At 41.7% G+C, this 22,476-nt stretch overlaps 1 protein-coding gene across 1 annotated transcript in view; it reads left to right on the top strand.

Annotated features, from left to right (window-relative positions):
• si:ch211-196i2.1 (collagen alpha-1(I) chain) overlaps positions 1-22,476 on the top strand; it is a 142,002-nt gene that overhangs the window by 27,107 nt on the left and 92,419 nt on the right. The window contains exons 2-4 of the mRNA XM_050053135.1: positions 13,735-13,882; positions 14,060-14,218; positions 17,884-18,076. Coding sequence (XP_049909092.1) covers positions 13,735-13,882; positions 14,060-14,218; positions 17,884-18,076 — 500 coding nt within the window. The remainder of the gene's footprint in view (positions 1-13,734; positions 13,883-14,059; positions 14,219-17,883; positions 18,077-22,476) is intronic.

The raw sequence follows: 22,476 nt of genomic DNA, 5'->3' as shown, positions 1-22,476 counted from the left end.
CTTCTGTTCAAGCCACTGCAGCGACTTCCTGCTCCTGCTGCCTCAGAGATGGAAATGAACAACACCACTGTGCTTTTGAATGGCTCATTTCACTTGAACAAACTCCAAGACAGCTCATTTGACAAGTCAAAAGTAAAATGTGCCTTGTTTCAAACAGAGTTCAAGTATCACCAAAATACTTTGAGCTACCACCTACGAGCTAAGCAGACTGATGTTCCTGGTCGCCAAAGCCGGCAAAGTGCTATTTTGAAGTGTGCGAATCACCACAGACCTGTGAATGAAACTAAATCGAAGAAGTTAACTATGGCACTTGCTAAATGGATGGCAACTGACTTTAGACCAGTCAGCATCGTAGAAGACTCAGGTCTAAGGGATGTCCTCAGGTTGGCATGCTGTGACCAGTCGTTTGCCTTACCCTCACTGGGAAAGATAGTTTCAGGCATTCAAGACCTGTATGAGTCAGAGAAAGCAACTAAACTGCAACTCCTGAAAAGTTCAAATGTTGTCTTTTGATTTCCAAACTGCTATGAATTGCTTTACTTTGTTAATATGGACTTCAAAACTGTTTTGAAATGCAAAATAATGAAACTTTAAACATGCAAATACAAATGCAATACTTGCGATTAAAAATTAATTGTTTGACAGCCCTAGTATAGACTCATACAACAGTGTTCTCCCACAATTATTTTTGACGCACTGAAGTGTGTGGCGATGATTTCCTTTGCGGAGACCTTACCCTCTGCCTGTATTTTCTTACTTTGCTGTATTGGGGCCGTTCCTGGGCACAGCACACAGGTGAGGTCAGGACTTTATGAAAAGGTAGTGACCAGGTGCCAGACTGTACGCAGCATGCATCCAGGAGGGAGCTACGATAATTGGAGACACAGTGCAGAAAATAAACCATGAAGATATAGCGAGGCAAAATGCTCGTCGGGTTGGCTTTCACTTTCGCTTTTGCTGGCAAAATTAATCCATAGTATACCTTTAACTTTACACTTGAATTCAGTTTACCAATTAGAAAAATCAAATGGAGCAAGCCCATCTGAATCAAGAGGGTAGATTATATTAAATATCGTGTAATGCAGATACGCTAAATTTGGGCGGTAACAGATAATTGCAACAGGCCAAATGTAGTTAATGACACATAACATGCATACATAATGCATCTAAAATTAAAATGTCATTTGATCATTTACATTATGATGCGTTTACAATGTATTTTAATCTGTTACAACTGATTGATAATTGATTGGTTACATCTGTGTTTTGACCCCTTTGTCTAAGGCAGAACTTGGCACCTGGCTACTATTTCCCTTTTTCAAATTGAGAGCCATGGATTGACTCAGAGCTGAGAACCAGCCAAGCCCGATAATCACTGCAACCCCAGTATGTTACAAAAATAGAGGAAGTGTAGATTGGCTTTATTCTGGCCGCATGCCATTCTCCATTGTTGGCTCATAGTGGACCTGGGCTTTGGTACCTACTGTAACAGCCTGACATAAAGTCTGTAAGCTCCTTACATGCTCCACTGATATCTGAGCCAAAAGAAATTAGTACAATCAAGAGAGGCGTGTCCAAAGCTCGATGCTTTGGGAGTTATGAATGTGGATTGGACTGGCGCAGTGTACAGCTTTCCTTTTTGGCCTCACACTACACCGCAACTCAAAGTCAATTCCAAAGTAAATCTTGCTTCGAGTGTGTTCATATTCACACTGCAGCATCATCCCTCTGGAATGAGAATATGTGAATGTTTGAGGTTTGTCACTCGGGAGAATGCAGAACATGCTCAAAGTTTTTCTTTCTTCCTATTATGTAAATACGTCTCTGGTTTTAAATTACTCCATCATGTTGAACGTTTGAACAAATCATTTTTCAGTGCTGTCAAAGTCATTTTTATCAAAAAATGTATGACAGCATTGTAAGGCAGTATTCCTTTCTTGAGGCTAATGAGGTGGGTACAGTCTATGATTTATACGCTGTGGTTACGGAAAGAGATGCTGTGTGCAGCTGCCTGGCAGCTATACTGTTTACAGTGTGTGAATAAGAGCCTTTTATAGTGAACCCCATCCAGAAACAGGCAAGAATGCACCAACACTGCCAGAGTACACACTATTGTTGCTTTTTGTTGGTGGATACAGGTCTTCTTTGCATTAGTCTACCATATGTGTGTATGTGACATACAGTATGCAGCTGTTTAGGCTGAGTACCTGAATGCCTCACAGCTTTACAGTCTTCTGTGGATGAGCGTATCTCTAGGTGGTCTTACTGAATGCTGCTGTGTTGAGGTGTATGGCTGTTTTACTTTAAGTGCCTCTGGCGAAGGAACTGATACACAGTTTAGCGTTGGATCTCACACATTGATAGCACCACTGCAACACTAACTGGATGTGTTGTGGCTACATTATCAGGTTGTGTTGGGTTTCAATCATTTATCCCAAAGTAATTATGTTCTTTGTTTACTTGGTGATATGGAGCAAGTATCGGACTAGGATGTGACTTGTCATTTTGAGGAGGTGCACATATTTTCTAGTGTAAAATGGGGTAGGACTGCAAAGACACACATTAACATTTATATGGATAGACACAGAAAAGGGTGTTTTTGGTAGCTGTACTGAAGAGTGTGACAGAGTAGCTGAAGTGTGATCTTGCACATCATACAATGTGATAAGTAGGGCTGCCCCCAACTAAGAATTTTCCTAGTTGACCAATAGTCGTCATTTAGGGCCATTAGTCGACTAGTCACCTGCATGTTTATGATATTATATGTAATTATTAAATGATATATTTTGGGCGGGGCAACACAATGGTTTGAGTTGAAGGTGTGAGAAAGAATAGTATCAGTAACATTGTTAACACTGTGCTACATTACAGAGAAATACAAAACCGTACTAATGAACCTTCATTAATATAGGCCTATATTTTATCTACAAGTGCACGTCACACACTGAGCGAGCCGCCTGTTAATGACGCTGTGGGCTAATGGGCATGTAGCTACTTCCATGTTTCAGATGATACGTCATGTTTGTAGTCGACCAATGAAGATGAGTTTACATATCACCTTGGGTTCGTCCTTCACCTTCTCAAAATGATCCCACACTTTGGATTTCCTGCCCGACATGTTATTAACTAGCCTGTGGAATAACTGCAGGTACCAGCCCTGGAATTTAACCTGACTCCTGTCTGACTGCTGAGCATGGCCACTTTCTGTAGCTGTCCTTTGAAATTAAATTCCCACAAGGAGCGGCTCCTAATGGAGATTCCTTTTTTTTATTTTGGTTTTGTTTTTCTTTCTGCAATTAAGCGACCAATGAAATCTTGCAGACTAATGACCTTTCTGGTCGACTAATAGGGGCCAGCCTTAGTGATAAGTTAATTAAACTTCATTCCATTATCAAGTTACCTGCTGGTTATTTTTTAGATTAATAGTTTGGCCTATTAAAACTACAGAATAGTGATGCCAGTCTCTGTCAGCCTATCAATGAATCCACTAAGAATTCCTGTGCTACTTCCTGACATCCTATACCCAAAGTCCATAAAGATAGGAAAAGAACAAATACACCTGTGTGTGTTTGCGTAAGTGCGGACAGAGAAACTTGTTCCGTCATGTAGCAAGTTGAAGTGTAAGACAATATTGATACACTTGAGTATTGCAATATCGTGTGTTTTGATATTGCATAGATTCTAATTGATAATTTACATGCAAATATTTGTGACCGTGGATTATTTTGTGTTTTCTTTAATCCCATGACCACAAGATAGTAGTGCTGTCATCTATCTTTAACCGTTTAACTCTTCCACTACAACATGACAATGTATCGCTTGGGCAAACAAAGAGCATGGAAATGTGTTGTATTTGTTGTATTTATATGTGGAATTTATTGTATTGTATGCACCATGGTGGAGTATCGCTCCGAATTTTATTGTATTGTAAAGTACAGTGACAATAAATGCATTCAGTTCAGTTCAGTTCAGTTCAGTTCTTGCCAACACACAGCCCTAGTAGCTAGTAGTTCTGGAGTCTACATTCACAGACTTTCTTGCTATCCGTGACCCCTTGACACAGAAGTAATAGATTAACCTTTAGTCACTGGCCAATCGTTAAAGACTTTCCAAAATACAGGAGGTGAAAAACTTTTAGACAGTGCCCTTGGTGCATCAGAAGACAAACTAAATTTGAACAATCTTGTCTTTTGAATTCGTGCTGTTTTCATAGTCAAATCTGTTGATACCTTCCAACCGAATAGTCCTGCTAGGAGCCTTTAAACAAACCATGTACGGCAGCAATCATTTAATAGTCAGACTTAACGCCATAGACACTTGGTCGCTGTCTCTGACATAAAGAAATGGTGAATGATGGAATTTATATGGCCTCATAGTGAAATGCAGAATGCATGTGAACCATATGTGTGTGTCATAAACACAAAACCACTTTCAAAAAGATCATAGATGAGTTACATATGAGCGTCCCGTCACAGAGCTTTTCCCAGATAATTAACTCTGCATTGAGATGAAACTACAAGCATGTACATTCCTCAGCTATCATCAATGAGGACAAAGTTGTTAACTTGTTATCTGACACTGACTTTTATTCACTGTCAGACATCCGTTGTCATCACTCACTGAGCGGTTTAAATCTCAAGTAAATCAAAGCAGTTCCAGCAATTAATTGTTGTAGTAGCTATTGAAGTAGAGTAAACACAGAATTACTGGGGCCTTTTTGCGATTTGTCTCTATGGCTCTCTAGAGGCTTTTGTATTATTTTGTGCGACAATAGTGGATCATCATGAAGGCCTCCATTTGTTACACAGATTATCACTTTCCCTCATCACAAGCATGGAACGGATCAGAACATGGCATGATTACAAAAAAAGACAAGATGCTTTACAATGACTGGGGGTATTTAAAGAAAATCATAAACAGCTGTTGTCTGTGTTTGTGATTTTCAGTGCTCTTCCCCTGACGCACTGTATTCTGTTCTGCTGATGTCTTGTCTAATGGCTTTTACACAGCCCTGCTTAGAGTGATATCTTGGGCTTTGGGGAACATTACTGTTTTTCCTGTGTAACCAGTGTCACACGTGGATACATTAGCTCTCTGAATGCAGCTTAAACGTACGCCAAAAAAGTATTTCTAGAAAAAAAAAAAATCTTACAAACTATAGAACCAGGTGGCATGGTGGTTGAGTGGTTACCAATGTAGCATAACAGCAAGAAGGTACTGGGCTCAGACTGGGCCCGTTTCTCAATATTGTTTGGAATATCTACCTCCATTTGCAGGCCTTGTCACTGCTAAAGACGCACAGGTAGTTTCATTTGCACAACAGGTGAGCTTCACCTGGTGGATATAACACAACGGACATTCATGCCAAGCCTCACATATGCTTTGCGGAACTAGTACAGGTATCTGGTGCAGCAACAATAAGCACTCACTGTGTTCAACCCAACAAACACAGGCAATAGTGTTTGAATTCACAAACAAGCCAGAGTGAACTTTATCCCTGAAGGTGCCTGTGATAGAGTGGTGACCAGTTGGGGCGTCTGTGGCTCAGGAGGGAGAGCAAGTAGTCCACTGATTGGAAGATCAGCTTATTGATCCCTGACTCATCATGTGGAACTATCCTCGAGCAAGATATCGAACCTCAAAATTCTCCAGATGGCTGTGTCATCAATGTGTGAGTGTGTCTCAGCTGAGTAGCAGGTGGCACCTTGTGTGGTAGCCTCGGGCACCAGTGTGTGAATGTGTGTGTGAATGGGTGAATGTGACTTTGTTGTGTAAAAGCACTTTAAGGAGTTAGAGGACAAGAGAGGTGGTTGCCAAGTCCAGGTCTGTTCTAAGCATGCCCAAAGCATGCTGAGAAGTATAAATGGGATAGACTGATGGGATGGATTGTGTAAAGAAAAAATGTGAGGCTATAATTGATATTTCTATAATAGTAATGTATAGCATGATGTGAAGTGTGAAAGTGGTCGCTCATACAGAAGTGATGAACCTACAGAGAATTATCACCTGAACCTAAAGCCTCTGTTGACTTTATATCACTCTATAGTGAGTTTTAGCTCATCAAACTAAACCAAGTATGTGGTTTGGTTTTTATGCAAAAATTGCATTTCATGTGGTTTTATAAAGTCCAGACTTTTTAAAAAGCATTTTGGACACAATCCGGATATGCCAAAAAAAAAAGAATTTGGACCCCTTTTTTGTTATTTAATGGTGGTTTAAATGCAATTCCAATCGGATTTCTACAGATATGTCTCAGTCCGGATGCTCTGGCTGTTAGTTTAAATCACCGCTGTGCCTAAATGGTTTAAATTGCCTACATTTTAAACATTGTTCTAACTCAAGTTGATGGCAGAGTCTACACCATAACTATAACCTCAGTGGCAAATGATATTGTTGGGATCACTTTCAAAGCATTTTGATGAATGATAGAAATACATTCAACGTGGCACTGTTTACGGAACATTAATGTTCTTCCATGTGGATGTTTACATCGTTGTCGTCATTGTTATTGTTTTAGATACTATTCTTGGTGTTGACAGCCCTTCAGTCGTGTTACTTCAGGTGCAGTCTCAGAACCCATCAGCTATCAGTCTGACGACAGTAAGCCTCTTGTGGCAACAGCCAATATTTTGGGGGTTCCAGTGTCGACTTCCTCTTGTGTGTGCTGGCCAGATATCTACATATGAATGCAGAAAAACTAATAAAAGCAAAATCTTTGTCTGATGATGGCCAATGCATTCTGTCACTTTTGTTTTTCACAGGGACTATTTACCTGCAGCTCAGACTTGATTGACTGCAAACAGAAACCAGAGTTCTTCCAATACCACACTCTTGCACCATTGCCTACCGATTTTGCATTTCTATGCAGATATCTGTTAATAGAGATTTGCTCGCGTAACATGACGTAAGACTGCACACAAAGACAAAAAAAAGCTTGTTTTACTTTGGGTAATTTTGCTATTTGTCCTATTTACCCAAAGACATAGACTAAGCTAACCCTAGAAGTCCTCACTGTTCACACATTCCCTCTGATGCAGGACTCAAACATCTGTTTCACTTCTGCAGAAAACAAAACAGGCATGACTGGCAGCCAGCCCCCCCTTTATCCCCTCCCCATCGTAATGGCTTGATCCTTTGATTATAGTGTTGGGAGAAAAGCACATGAGTATGTTCCTAAGTTTTCCTTGAGGGCGCAGCGTTGGCACATGAAATGTTCTTTCATGAACACTCCCGCACAAATGGGGCTTAATAAAGACCATCGGAACATTAGATCAGTAAGTGTGTGAGAACATTTTCCAGTCCCTCTGGCTATGAATTACAGCTCATTTAGATATTGTAGCATCAGCAATCCCACACACTCGTCGGTATGACAGTGGAGTTTGGGGATTCTGTGATTGATGTTAATGTTGTTATTATGGTTCATTGCAATTTGTAAATTGTTAGGAGCTTGTGTAATTGTGTGCCTGATAAATGAGAGATTTTCTTATTAAGTGTGCAGAATGGACATCTGATGCCTAGCTAAACATACATTTCTGATGATTGATCTATTGTGGCTGAATATCAATGTAATGTAAATAGCACGGTCTTGGCTGTGGTTTATAGGCTATAGTACAATAATTTATAAAGTGCTGTGAACCTGTTTGACTGCTCCGAGTAAATTGGATGTCTCTACCTTTGAGGTCATTGTTTCCACATTAATACTGATCGTTCTGCAGGACTGTCTTGTGTCGATTTGCATCAAGATGTTAATAAAATATTTGTGTTCCCTTGACTGTAATGACAAGTCAAGTGCCTTCTAGATGGCGCTCACTAGAAGAGCATTCCACTATAAAGGTCACATCACACAAATGAAGCATGTCATTAGTTGAGTCAAACCACTAAGTCGTGTTTGCATTGCCTGATTGATTCAGCTGATTCACCATTAGTGGCTCATCCACCAGCTGTGTGGCAATCAGCTGAGCAATAACGTCCAGTCATAACTATCTTTATGCTAATGTCGTTTGCTGCTGCATCCCCTCCCCCTCAGACTCTCAGGATTTCTTCTCAGCCCAGAGTGAGTTGCAGAGACAGAGCAGACATGACGTGTCTGCTGCCATCTTAGAGAAGCTGTGTCTTTCATGTTACATTAGATCATAACACAGAGAGAGAGAGAAAAGAAGCACTAATGACAGTTTTTGATCAGCTTGTCTGTTGACATAACAGATGAGCTCACTTTGCAGCTTGATGCAGATGTGTAAAATCATCACTGTTCCTCTTACTATCAAACTAATAATTATCTACTCCAAAGCAGAGTATGTTCTCTTATTTTTTTCTGTGTGTGAGTATGTTCTAATTAACCAATTATTAGACAGGGCAGTGATTGCTGTTAAAAACTTCCGGCCTTTGTCATCCAAGGAAAAGAAAATATGCCCCTGGTTGCCTCATTTTGCCTCAGCATTGCCGCTCATTTTGCGATTATCGCTAGTAGCGCTGTTGTGACTCATGATGATGTTACTGTGGAAACATTGAGCCCACCCTCTGGTTTCCCCCCAGGTTGCCTTTGTGGCAAATTTTCTTTTCCTGGGATGGCGAAGGCATGACCTACCCTAATCTCCCTCTGGTTTGCTGGTACTCACTCTTCATTGGTTGGGTTGGTGAGGTTAGGCTAGGGGTAGGCAACCTGTGACTCTGGAGCCACATGCAGCTGTTTTGCCCTTTTCCAGTAGCTTCCAGTTGCTTTGGCAAAAAATTATATAGAAATTAGTAAAAGGCTACTTTTTACAATTTTATTTTTTATGTTTCATCGTCGTAGGCCTTTTGCCATTCTAAGATTTTCAGTGGTAAAAATGTGTAGCCTATACACAGAATGAAAAATGTTTTTACATTCATCAATTAAATGTATGTAACACGGCCTATTGCCTTTTCCTTTAAATTTTGCTGAACTTCAATAGTAGTGCTAGCTATGGATTCCTGATCGAAAAAGAGTCTTGAGTCTTGGAGGACAATAGAGAATATAACAGTGCGTGGACATAATCGTTTGCCTTTACCACCAACCCTTCAAAGTTAAAGTACCAAACAATCATAAATAACCCACTGCAGAGTAGTCACCTTGTGGTAAAATGTATTAATAATGCTTATTTAGACCTACTGGTAATGTTGATTGACGAATTTAGACTTACTGTTACCTTCATTATAAGGCTCAAATATGTTTTGTGGCTCCAGGCAGATTTCTGAAGGGCTTTTTTGGCCAAAATGGCTCCTTTGATAGTAAAGGTTGCCGACCCCTGGGTTAGGTTAGGCTAAAAATGTCAGGGTAAGCCAATCTGACACAGAGTAAGGCAGAGTACACAGGGTCATGCCTTTACCATCCTACGAAAAATAAATTTGTGCCCTGCGTGATTACTGTTAGCCCTGTTAGTACCATTAGCAGCATCAGCATGGCTATTGGAGCTAACATAATTAACAGTGCTTAAGGGGTGTCACAACTCAAAATGAAGCTGCTTATTCACTGGGGTGACCCAGGGGAAGACTGGAGGGTGGTCGCCATGTTTCTGCAGCAACGCCATCCTGCCACCATGGGTCTGGACAGTGTAACCAGCGGTAATCGCCAAATGAGTAGCGGCTAGCTAACCAGTGGAGACTGGAGAGTGGGCGATTGGGCACCATGTTACCTCTTATTTACACGGTTAGCCGCCTGTCTTGTCAGCAAATCCAAAAGGAAAGGAAAGAAGATGCAAGAAAGTTGCACCAAAAACATTAAAATTTCACAACCTCTAAATGGATAGCGTTTTGAAATGAAGTGCTAGCGCTCACTGAGCCAGTGGAGTGCTTGGCTAAAAGGAAAGGGCCTCTTGTTGCTGTGTCTTGAAGACATTTCACCCCTCACTGCAGTGTGCAACTCCACACCAGTCAGTTAAAATTGAAGAAGTCTCTTGGATGAAAGGTGAGACATCTTCAAGACACTCAAGCAAGTCTAGTTGGCCTACGATATGGCACTTAGAAGAAGGGCCCCTTGTATTTTACATCATTTGGTGTTTTTTTCATTTGTCCATTTACTCATCTATTTATTTTTATTCAAAAGGGACCATTATTGTCACCATTTGATACTCCATACCAGATTATAGCTTTGAGATGCTATAATTCACATCTGTAGTCTACTCACTGAAGCATATCACAAGTGCATGTTTGTCAAATAAAAGCAAGTCATGAAAACAATAAAATGGACTTCAGGGTCAGTGAGTCCAGAACTGAGCAGCTTTTAACAGACTTTTTAAAGCTGGTGCAGCTCCTCACATCATCAGACAGGGCGTTCCACTGATTTGTGGCTTTTGCAGAAAAAGCTGATTGCCCAAATATAGTGTGGTGAAATAATATGGTTAAATCTCATATAGAGGATATTCTTGAGAGTTCATGTTCTTTGTCTGGGTCCCTTGCGGCCTGACATGAATGAAGGATGTCTGTCATTTACTTGCCATTGTGCCTCTGAGACCCTTTTGTGTTAAACATAAAAAGGGACGTCTTGTTTACCTAATTAGCAGACTGTTTGACCTCACATTCCTCATGGCTGTTAACTTAAGGTTAAAAGTGCAAAACAAACCACTATTCAAATCATTTTGTCACTCTAAGTGGCTCTCATCCATATATCTTTGTGCATTCCTGGAAGGCTGCTGGTGCTGGTATGTTGGAATTTTTAGTGCGACACCAGATATGTTCCCTCAGTGCCATTCCCCAGGGCAGCAGAGTGAGACCACGCAGCTCTTTGTAGACCAGTGATTTGTCTGGCACTGCTGTCACAGTGAGTGTAAAGAGCGAATGGGTCTCTGAGGGGCTGACAGACATGGCTTTATTTATGAAAGTCCTTGTAAGGCAGGGTGTAATCTGCCTGAACAATCCTATATATCTTGTATAGCCTTAGTTTGGAAAAAGGCCTGAGGCAGCCTGAGACATGTTCATCGTGGTTACATCTTCAGGATTAATGTTTAAGAGCTCCTATTGTGATCCTTAGGCACCCTGCTGCTCATGGAGATCACTCCAACATGTATGGTCTTTAGTTAAGTGGATTTATCTCTTGCATGTTTGGCTTAATTCGTCTCAGCACCATCACTTACATAATGACTGACATTTAAGGTGGAAATGATCTCAGTCGGTTCCCAGGTTAAAGTGTGATCAGTACACAACAATGCCAGCCTGTGAGTGGTGACTCACTTTCTCCGAATATGATGAAGAGCTGTATTCATAATCCTCAGGAGGAGTTGTTAAAGCGTAGAGTTAATCAACGAAACCCACCTGTGGACAGGACATGACGAATGCCACTTTACCTGCTCGCATGGAGTACAAATAAAAGACTCTCCTGTAATTTACTTCTAATGACGTGAAAAAAGCCAGTGGGTGAGCAGCACAACGTCTGGCACTGTAGGGCATCAAAGGGAAAAAAAAATCTTTTAAATAGGTTGGAATTTGTAGGAGCCCTTTGCAGCATTAAAAGGCAATGGCCCCGTAAGTGGTTTTTCTGCTTTTCAGGAATGCCATCAGTGGTCTGTTCACAGCATGTTCAGGTTTTTCCTAAGTGCCCGCAGTAAAATGATTTGGTTTGGTTGCTGCAGATGGTTGCCTTCTGGGTCCTCTAATCTTGAAATGTTGTAGAACAAACACAGAGCGGCTGTGAGTGTGTGGGCACCTGAGCATTACACCCTTAACTGATTTCTGAACATGTCATTTCAAAACCATGGGCAATAATCTGCGGCATTAGCAGTCTCCACTCTTCTGGGAAGGCTTTCCACAAGATTTTTTTTAACCTGGCTGCGGGGATTTGTTCCCATTCAGACACAAGAGCCAACACTGATGTTGGGTGATAAGGTTTGGATCACAGATGTTGTTCCACTTCATCTCAGTGTGGTTGGATGGGCTCAGTTTAACGCTGTTTGTGCAGGGAACCTGGCTTTGTGTACAGAGTTATTGTCATGTTGAGACAGGAAAGGGTTTTCCCCAAACTGCTGCCACAATGCTGGAAGCACACCTACCTATATTATCATCGCTTGCTGTGGCATTGAAATTTCCCTTCTTATTAGGGTCTGTCCTAGGGCAACAAATCAAAGTTACTGAAACCTTTCATTATGGCTCTGATGAGGCCTCTGTCACATTAATTAGATGTAAGATAAAGTTCTGTTTCTTTACTTCCACTCCCTTTGTAATGAAAATTAGTTTGTATCACCTAGATGTCTCACAGATTTTTGCCTTGAGCATGAAAAATCGAGCTAACCCAAACCCTTAAGTGCAATTATATTAACATAAATCACGTTTGTAAAGAGACCATTTGTAGCACACAATCATTAAAGGTAAAGCAGATAACTTTTGTAGCAAATGTAACGAGCATTTATGGACATTTATAACTGTCGCTATCCTTTCAGAACTAAATGAGGCAGATAAATGAGCAGATCCTCTGCTGCCTTCTCATAGTGCTCCTAATGGCATTTGCAAAAAACACAAAAACATCAGTTAGAGCTGAAAAGCTTTTAACACAGCTGTCAATCACTTCAACTACTGCTCGTGATCTTCGGTCAAACTGTCAAACTAGGCAGCATTGATCAAATATGAATCAAGATTCTGTTACTGTATTGCTGGTTTATTTTCAGCAGCATATTTAGTGAAGTAATCAGCTGTAAAGCCCAGGTCAGACCAATTATTTGCGACGAGACAAAACCATTTTAGAACGTTGCTTCGGTGTGAACTAGTCTGAGCTCGACTCAAGCCAGCTGATGGTGTCCCCTGCAACTCCCTGGTCACATCACCAGCGGCTGGCTTTAGGACATAAAGCACGTCACCTGTTGGGACAGCCAATAGGCTTGTAGTGAAGTCCACTGGTCAAGGCAAAATGTCCGCAGACTGTGTGTTCGCTTGCTGTGGCAGGTGCTCCGTCCCTGCCGAGTCCTCTGTTTACTTCCTCATGGTGTTCGACAGTGGGTCGCTGCTGCTGCTTGCTATATGTGCTTATGCCCCCACACACATTCTCATTGACTGATTAATTGGCCCCGTTTTTTTTGTTTTTTGTTGTTGCCCGTTTTGTTCATGGTTTTGCTGTTTCATCACTACTACAAATGCAACTGTAGCCAGTATCTCACTTTCCTCATTCATATTTTAAGAAGCTACAAATTAAATTCAGCCACAAAATAAGCCTGAAAAGCTGAAAATCAGAATGGAAGTACAGAGAGTTGTTGCATAGAGATGATACACCATCTCATCGAGTTGCATTGGTGTGAACCAGCAGGGTTTTAGAACATTGCAGAACGACACATTGCAGGTAGTTGCTTGTTTCAACTCATCTTGTTGCAAATCTTTGGTCTGAACTGGGCTTAAATTGAGAAAGTTTGCTCCACTGGTGGGTGGTGCTTTGTTGTGGCGGGATTGTTTTTAACATGGTGGCTGAGTCACAAACTTTCTCATTTCACAGCTAAAAAGTACAGAGCCAGGTGCAAACGTCTAGTGTTCTCTCACACCACTGGAATTACAGTATGCTCAAAGTTTATCTTGATCCTTTTCCCCAATGGCTACAATATGAAACTGCCGACCCCAGCTTGACATCCTGTTGGTGAATCGGGAGTGGGCTCTTATACATGCTATGTAGCACATTCTGCTCTAACATTGTAGCACAATATTATCTGTGCTTGTTTGTGTTGATGTTAACGTCTGCATGAAAGTTTCATGTAACAAAGCTTCTTCATATCTTAAGCTGTTTTCTCTTGAACTGTCTCACTACAGATGAGTTGGACATCCTGCAGGAGCTTTCTCTTCAGATGTCCAACAGCAGTAACGCCTCCATGACTAGGGATGACAGCAGGTGCCCAGTCCTACAAGTGGGACAGTACTCCACCTTGGCTCTCCCTCTTCGATATCTCCTCGCAGACGGGTATGGTTTCATCTGCATCTCCATATAGTAACTCTTTAGTAATAGTGCCTACTACTTGTATGTGAAGGTAAAAGCTGGTGCTAACATTTTCACTGGGTGAAATCTTACTGGTGGTATCCTTTATGTTTTGAGTAGTTAATATATGGCTAAATAGTGTGTGTCAATGTTTGTGTTCAGCTTTGCAGATGAGTTCAGTTTACTGGTGCAGCTGCGGAGTTCTCAGAAAGTTGAATGCAGTGTCTTCACCATGCTCGGCCCCGACAACCACATTATGCTGCAGCTGCGGATCAGTGCTTACGCCATCATCTTCATAGGAACACAGCAGCGACACTATGAGTAAGCCCACTTCTATTTGTTTTTTACCTTCTCTTTTCCAGAGCCAAATTAATAAAAATCAAGCTATGTATATTGAGTGTTGCAAGTACAGTTCCTGCTTCTTGGCTATAGTGTGCGTCTGTGAGACAGAGAAAAGCTCTGTGGAAGTGTATTTGTTTGCAGCATGTGTGAATTTGTTCGACTGGGGATTGCGCTTGGCTCTCTCTCTGGTTAAATGATTTATTAGGCGTCCTTTGGCAGGTCTCTCATCTTCATGAACTGCAGAGCTTGAAGCAATTCATCACTGCAAGACAGCAGACAGAACTTGGCCAAAAGATAGACACACATAGATACTATACTTACCTTGTACTGTTGGCACATGGTGGGTTTTATCCTTTGCCTTGTTGTTGTTTTAAAGCAGCATGTCTTTTGGTGGCCTGGTCTAGAGCCCAGTTGACCTCCAGAGGACGATAGTGGGTCTTTTAGACATTGAAGCTCCACTGATGAATGTTTCATGAATTTAAGGGCAACATCTTGGGGAGCACTACTGCAAATGTGGAAAAAATGTATAAAGCTTTTTGTGGCTCCAGAGGGAGCTGCACAAACTCTAGTAAATTAAGAAATAAAAATAATAAAATTGATGAGTAATGAAGTGAAGACTAAGGGCCTCTCCCAATACCCGCACTTCCCCTAGAAATAGTGCGCGTTCACGTTTAGGCTAGCAGTGTCCCAAAACACAATTGAGGTAGTGGAAGTGGTTTCCAACACTTAAAACCTGCCCTAGATTCCAAAGGAGCCCCGACCCACACTTTCAACGAAGTGGAAGATAAAATTTCCCAGAACACCTTGCGAAGTCAGCAACTTCGGCAAATTGGAAAACAATTTGTTACTGTACGATCGGAATGTAGGCTATACAAACAACAGATGGTTAGAATAGCGTAAACTCATCAGCAACTCAGTTGAACACAGTGTCAAAATATTTAAACAAATCGTCTTACCCGAACAAAATCGATCAGAACTGGAAGACGTTGTAGGCGCCTCCTGTTTTCAGCATTTCTTCTCTGTTGATTCATCAGACGGAGAAGAATAAACATAGCACACGCCACAACACAAGCGCTGGAGCTGGCATTTTCAAACCTCACTGACTACCGGTATCTTCGTCGCTACTACGCGTGACGTATGCCTGCATGTCGGCCACACCAATTTGCATGAAGTGGTGTCCCATTTCTTAGGGAAAGATGTCTACCCTAATAATTCTCACTTCCCTCATCAAGGATTATCTCACAGATGAGGACACTCAATACCAAGTGGAAGATTTAAGGGGTAGAAATGGGATTGGGCCTAAAAGTCTGAAATTGAAAAAAAATCTGTAGAGTTAGAAAGAAGTGAGCTTGCTACACCTTTGTAGCCCACTCCTCATCTCTGCTGCAGGCAAGAGGCTCGAGGCTACATTAGCCACCGTTAGCATAACACACCCAAATCACTGCTGCGTTCCAGACAACTCAGAACTCGAAAATTTCCAGCTCCTACTAGGAAAAGTACATTGGAGTGCCACTCAAAGTCAGAGTTCTTACTTGTAAACTTGGGGTTTATCCATCTACAGCAACTTCACAAAAAAGCAGTTGTCTGACATCACACAACAATGGCAGGACCCGCGGAAACCACATTGTAAATGGCAAACCACCAACTAAAAGGCAATTTAAAGCAGTGGTTCCCAACTGGTCCAGCCACGGGGTCCAGATTTATCCTTAGTCATTAGTTCAAGGTCCACACAGTTCAATATATAAAGTGTTATACTTGTCTTTGGCCATGTTGTTGAGCTAGTTTGCCGCCTCTGTCAAGTCGCTGTCTGTTACTATGTTTGTGAGTCATTTGTGGTCCATTCAGAATGGGAATGAAATGTAGAATGGTGTCCGTTGCCTTATGCGTCTGTTTTATTTATTTATTCTATGACGCTGCACTGCTGAGAGTGCAAATTTGCCAAAGAAACATCCTTTTGTCGCAGTCAGCCAAGGTTTTTGTTTACATTTGGCGTCATACACCTGGAGCGCTTGGAGGTAGGAAGTTGGAAATATAAACTGGGAAAGTCCGACCTCCAGCTGTGACTGGAATGCAGCATCAGAGAATAACAAAGACAATATATCTGGTTCTGCTGCATTGATTTGTAATAGTTTTTATTTTAAAAAATGTGCTCCAACAGTATTGTAGGAGTGTGATGCTACAGTGGTGAAGTACACTTTTAACAGATGTGACGATGACTGTTTGTAGTTACTCCCACAGTAACTCTTCAGCTCCACAAAAATGTTGAGCCTCTTTTAGCTCTTTGTTTTGTTTTCACAGCACATTTACTGTATACTGTAGTTTCAGGATTCTGTCATGAACCTCGTTTCCTATTTTAATCAAACAAACTCTGATAAACACATTGTAAATTACAGGGTTCAACACTGATGTTTTTTTTGTTGTTTTTTTCACTCGACCAGTTGTGCAAGTGGGTCAGGAATCTATTTGCCCAAAGGCAATTCTTACTTGCCCCTGTACAAATTTGTCAGCGTTTTTTGATGAGGTAATCAGTTTTGCAATTATCTGACTTGGCTCAGCGTTCCTGTTTCATACAAGCACCAGCAAGGCCCTGGAGGAGGGGCTGTCAGCAGCCCTCCTATCTGCTATGCAAGCAAGATGCTTTTGTTATGGCACTCCAGCAATGTTTTTTCGAACCTTGAGGTTTATCGTATCCACCTTGCTCTCAAACTTTCCACAAACTGCACAGTACATAGTTGGAGTTCCCCACACATCCTCGAACACCACCCAACTAAACTCCTCTGTCCAGGATAGTTGAAATGCTCACTGGCATTTCAGCTCTTTTGTCCTTACCCGCCGCCATTTTCTTGTGAGTGTCTGATCGATACTGAGCATGTGCAACTTTGAACAGAGGTGAGAACAAAGTGAGATGGCTCACTCTCTAGCTACTTCCATCATCAGCTCTGGTAAAAAAAAAAAAAGATGTGTTTGATTGTTTTTCAACACTTGCCTAATCAGTGAAGTGAATTGCTAGATTTTCAAGCCCGGTGTGGCTCCAGGTAATCAGGCAGTCCCTATTGTTGAGCCCTGCACTACCTGCCAGTGGAGCTGTTGGAGATGAAAACAGAGCTAAAAGGATAGTGAATAGTTATCAAGTGGACACAAGCACGACTCCAACGGGATGATAATGTGGCTCTTTGTCTGCTGTATGTGTAAATAGGCTACTGTTAGTTAACACAGTAGCCATAAATACTTTATAAGGTAGTATTATATCAGAGGTGTGTGTGTGTGAGCTTGTTGAGGAATTCTTCTGCACCCTAACTAATGGAGCTTTAATGTTAAAGAATGTCTGCCTTTAAAGAAAAAGGAGTTTAATTTGGATACTGTTCCACTTCTGTGATGTGTTTTTTATTTTATTTTGCCATGCTAAAGGACAATAGATCAGCAGTGTTTGTATACATAGATTTATACAAATGCCACCCACCAGCACTCAAAGTTAAGGGAAATAAAAAAGGGTTGAACTTTAACCAACATCTGTATTTTAACAGTCCGAGGGCCCACACCTGATTTGAACTTATCTCCTAGATTAATTCACGCAGACATTCATCTCAAGGCAAACAACACCAAGAACATGTGATTACATAATGACCCATGTGTCTTTTTGTCAGGTTCCCAGTCAGCGGTCTCTCTGATGGAAAGTGGCACCATGTGGCCATCAGTGTGTCTGCCAAACGGCTGGCGCTGTATGTGGACTGCTCCCTGCTGGAGAGCGTGGAGTGGGTGTACCACGGCATGGGGATTAGCACTGACGGGCTGCTCATGGTTGGAGGCATCATCGAGGGCTTTGAGACTCCATTTGAAGTAAGTGGCTCCTATCCAGTTTGATCTTCATGTCCAGCTTTGCAACTTTCATTTTCCCACTGATCATAAAATGTAAAATGAAAACACACAAAAGCAACCCCACCTATAGTCATCATCCCCACACCCTATTCTGCTTGTCTGCCCATGCTTTTTTCTAAACATTGACAAGATGCCCAGAAGCTGAAGTCATTAAGTTTTATTCTGCCAACCTCAGGTCAAACTCAGCTGACTCGACGGTGAACTTAGGAGTGTCTGAACGGCCCTTGTTGGATTTTAAAATCTCTACTTTTAGACTTTTAGAATGCAGCTATATTGCATGTGTGTGCAATAACACATATTATATGACCAGATGGTTGTGCAAAAGCCAGATGATATTTAAAACAACTGTTGCCTGGTAATAAGCCACATGTGTACAGTCCTGTTCATTTGAATTTAGTCTGAAAAGACATGCTCATCCTTGCAGCACATACAAACACACACACACACACAGGGGAGAACACACAAGTTGATATTCCTACCCCGTTCCCTTTTCATCACAGACACAAAGACATGTAGCACATAATGCTTAGAAACCATGTGTTTGTTTTTATAAAGTATGCGTAGAAATCGCTGCAACCTGCTCCAACCACAACCTCAATTACCTCCCAAGCACCAGTGTTACATAAAATTACAGAGGAAACACTGATGAGTGTTTGGACAGAGGATGAGTTCAGCATCCTCGACCCACCCCCTGTTCTTCAGTCGACATGAAGACATCACACTTCACTTCAATTTTAAGTTACAGCTATGGAGATTGCCGTGTTGCACTGCCATGTTTCTACAGTAGCAGAATGGACAAACCAAACACTAGCTCTAGAAAGGGCCACTTGCATTTTTGTGTCAGCCACCCTTCGTGACAAGTGCATCGGGCAAACGCTGATGTTTTTTTTTTTTTAACGTGAAACTGCTTTCTTTAGTGTTTTTACCAGTTTAAATCACTGGGGTCCATTTGTTTTGGAGGGGAGGAGACCCTCTGTGGATAATTCAGCTCCTGGTAAAAGCCTCCTTGTTTTTTAGTACATGAAAAACTTTTTTTTTGGGGTGGGGGGGGGCAGGGGGTGATACTAATTGTTGACTACCTGTGATAGACTGTGTTACCTTCTCCAGTCTGGCGCTCCGAACCGTAGTTGGGAGACACTGGTTTTCTGTTGATTATCTTTACAACTTGGCTCGTTGCTGGTAACTAGCTCTAGGAGTCCAGACCAACTCTGCTTGAAGAATGAGGATGCAGAACTGACATCCGTGCAGAAGCACATTTATTTCTCCTCTACAGCAGGAGAACATAACATAACATAACGCAGGGCCTTCTCACAGAGACTATGCTGTAACTGGAGCCTATCTAAACACTGTAAACAGACTGCAACCAACCGTAGCATGAACAGTACTATTTTCACGGTGCATTCCCGTCCGTACACTCTATACGCCGCTTTACTTCCCACAACATCTACTACGTCACACCCACACAGCCACCGTCTTAAAGCAAAGGGCTGGCCGGTAACAACTGTGAATATGACAAGAAATGGTGTGAGACCGGGTTTGGCAACAGGTCAGTAGCCTACGTGCTCCGTTCTATTAACGTTGGTTAAATGGCCCGTGCGGTTGGTATTCGGATAACTGGGGCTTTACTGGTATAATGCAATAGCACCACCCAGCGGTGAAACCCGTGTACACGTTTACACGAAAAAAATTACCCACTCTAAACGTTGAGAGATTTTTGTACACGAACTCACCCCTAGTGTACGCCACTTCCCGCTCCAAAGTGGTGATCCCTAAGAAAAGACTTGATGGGAGAAACCATGCTTACAAGCCTTTTGGAGACTGGAAATTGGCGACGCAGATGGTGAGGTAGAAGCCAGATTGTAGAAATTGTCAAATACTTTTTGCTGCATTTTTGGCTTTAGTCAGTATGTACATTATTAGTATGGATCCTGCGCATGGTTTTATAAATGAGGCCCCTGGACAGTTGGTTTTAGAGAGAAAGAGACCTCTGCAGATGATTTGGCTCCAGCTAAAAACCTAAACAGTTAAGACTGGAGGAAATCTTGGAGTTTCAGCTTGTTGTAATCTGCAGTCCTCACCTCTAGATGCCACAGAAAACCCCTAAACCTTACACACTGTTTCTTTAACGTTCACAAAACCTGCGTGTCTTTGGGCTATGCGAAAATACGCACAAGGAGAACATGTAAAATCCAAAGTGCAAACCATGTAAAGTTTTGGGTAAAGTCAGTATGTATATGTAAATGTACAGTTCAGTTTTAATTACATGTATTTTTCAGCACATTCCAGGCACCTTTTGGTTTTTATTAATTTCTATATGGTGTGAAAGTCTGTTGACAGACTTGAGCTGTGTAATCAGTCACAGAGAACACCAAATCTGCATTCATTCATGCCAAAGCTTCATTACTCTTGCGTGGTAATGCAGGTTAAATGCTGATTAATTTAAAAAGCATGCAATGTATTACTTTGTATGGTCCTTTAAGTTTTCATCTCAAGGGCAAAAACTGAAACGCTAACATTAAAGGCTGATTTTGAAGGCCCATAATGCACCTGGCTTTGCGCTGTGCACATGTTGTCCCAGTTATAACAAGCCTGAGGACCGGAGCAGGCAGTGTGACTGTGTAACAATGGGGGTGAGGGGGAGCGTTATAGAGGCGGCATCTGGATTTGTTCTTAGCACCAGATAAAATGGATTCTCCGTTGCCTGTTTTCCCTGGTGACAGCTTTTTACTGAGCTCCAAGGACGGAGCACTTCCACAGTCAGAGGTGGTGACAGTGTGGTCTCTGGACTGTCTTTTGTGTTAGGTAACGCTAAAGCATACATTACTGTACTCAGCTTTTATCTATAACTCTTACTGTCATCCACTCCACTGCAGCACGACCAGGACACACTCTGCATCACTTTAATGGACTCGTTTTAAGACCAAAGTAGGACATAAATATTAATATGATTATCATTGTCATAGCTGAATGAAGGTTGTATGTTTTGGGCATCTGTGTTTGCTTTCTTACATAAGTCATGATCAGTCGCCTATAAAGTAGTAGAAAGTCTTTTCCTATATGAAGATACGCAGCAGATGTCTGTGTTTAGCAGACATATGTGTAGTTTGATCTCTCCCTATTTTAAGGGTATGATGGGAATATTTCTGGCAGAGGTTCCAGAGGTTTGTTATTCTTTATGCAGAAAACATGAGCATCTCTGAAACTATATCTTTCTACACACAACAATGAATTTCTGCGTTCAATTAAAAAACAGCTCAGATCGATTTCCTTGAAATATGCACGTCTCTTTCCCTTTGTCTTGGGATTTCATTTGAGAATGTGGATCAAATAGCTTGTTAAAATGAGTTTTCTATTTCTCCCTAATGGGCCCTTTGTGCATATTACCTGTATGATATGCACCAGCAGTCTTAAATTTGGTGTAACGAGGAGAAATCTGCATTTTAATATCACAGATATAATTGATTTTATATCTGTGTGGTTTCCCAAGGAAATTCAAGCTGCACACACACACACACACACACACACACACACACACAAAGAGATGCTTTCTCACCCACTGTCATACTCTTGTAAACACAGCCTGAGGACAGGGGTTTTTAAATATGTGCTGGTGCTTTGTTTGTCGTGTTTGGCTCGATGTTAGAGTCACTGGTAAAGTAAGGATCCCTGGGAACTGCAGTGAAACACACAACCTTCAGAAACCTCCTGAAGTGTGAGTGTAGATGTCGAGGCTTGTTCTCCATTCCTTGTATATACTATGTTCATGCATTAAAATTTAGGACATGTTCTGTATGAACTGTTGACAGCTTAATGCAGATGTATCTGACAGCTTTGGCTCTAAAGAGTCATTCTGATTCAGTGTGTTTGCAACTGCCTATTATTTTCTTGAGTTGTAGGCTGGTCTGTAAAATGTCAGAAAATGGGGGGAAAAGTCTATCTCTAGTTCCCACACCCTGATGTGAAGTCTTCAGATTGCCCAACCACCAGTCCTAAACCCAAACATATTCAGTGTACTGTCATAGACTATGAAATCCCTTCTCAACAGTCAAAAATTTCCGTAGGCATTATGCCAGTTGATGAAGTAGGCGGTGGTTAGCATTGTCGCCTCACGGCAAGAGGATTCCCAGTTTCAGGGTGGTGGGTTCTGACCCAGGGTGGGGGAGCCCTTCTGTGCAAAGTTTGCATGCTCTCCCCATTAGGGTGACCGAAAAATTCAGGACAGACCCGAAATCTAAGCAGTTTTCCCGAATCCCGAATCCTGCCCTACTTGTCCCAAAAATTACAGTAGAGCAGAGTCTGGAGTAGTTATTGCCTGATAAAACATTAAAAACTGGTCATGGTGGTTGAGTCGTCCTGCAGCT

Source organism: Epinephelus moara, chromosome 9 (assembly GCF_006386435.1).
Source record: "Epinephelus moara isolate mb chromosome 9, YSFRI_EMoa_1.0, whole genome shotgun sequence".
Classification (NCBI taxonomy): domain Eukaryota; kingdom Metazoa; phylum Chordata; class Actinopteri; order Perciformes; family Serranidae; genus Epinephelus; species Epinephelus moara.
The sequence above is the reverse complement of the archived record's forward strand: the minus strand, read 5'-3'. Positions and strand labels throughout refer to the sequence as shown.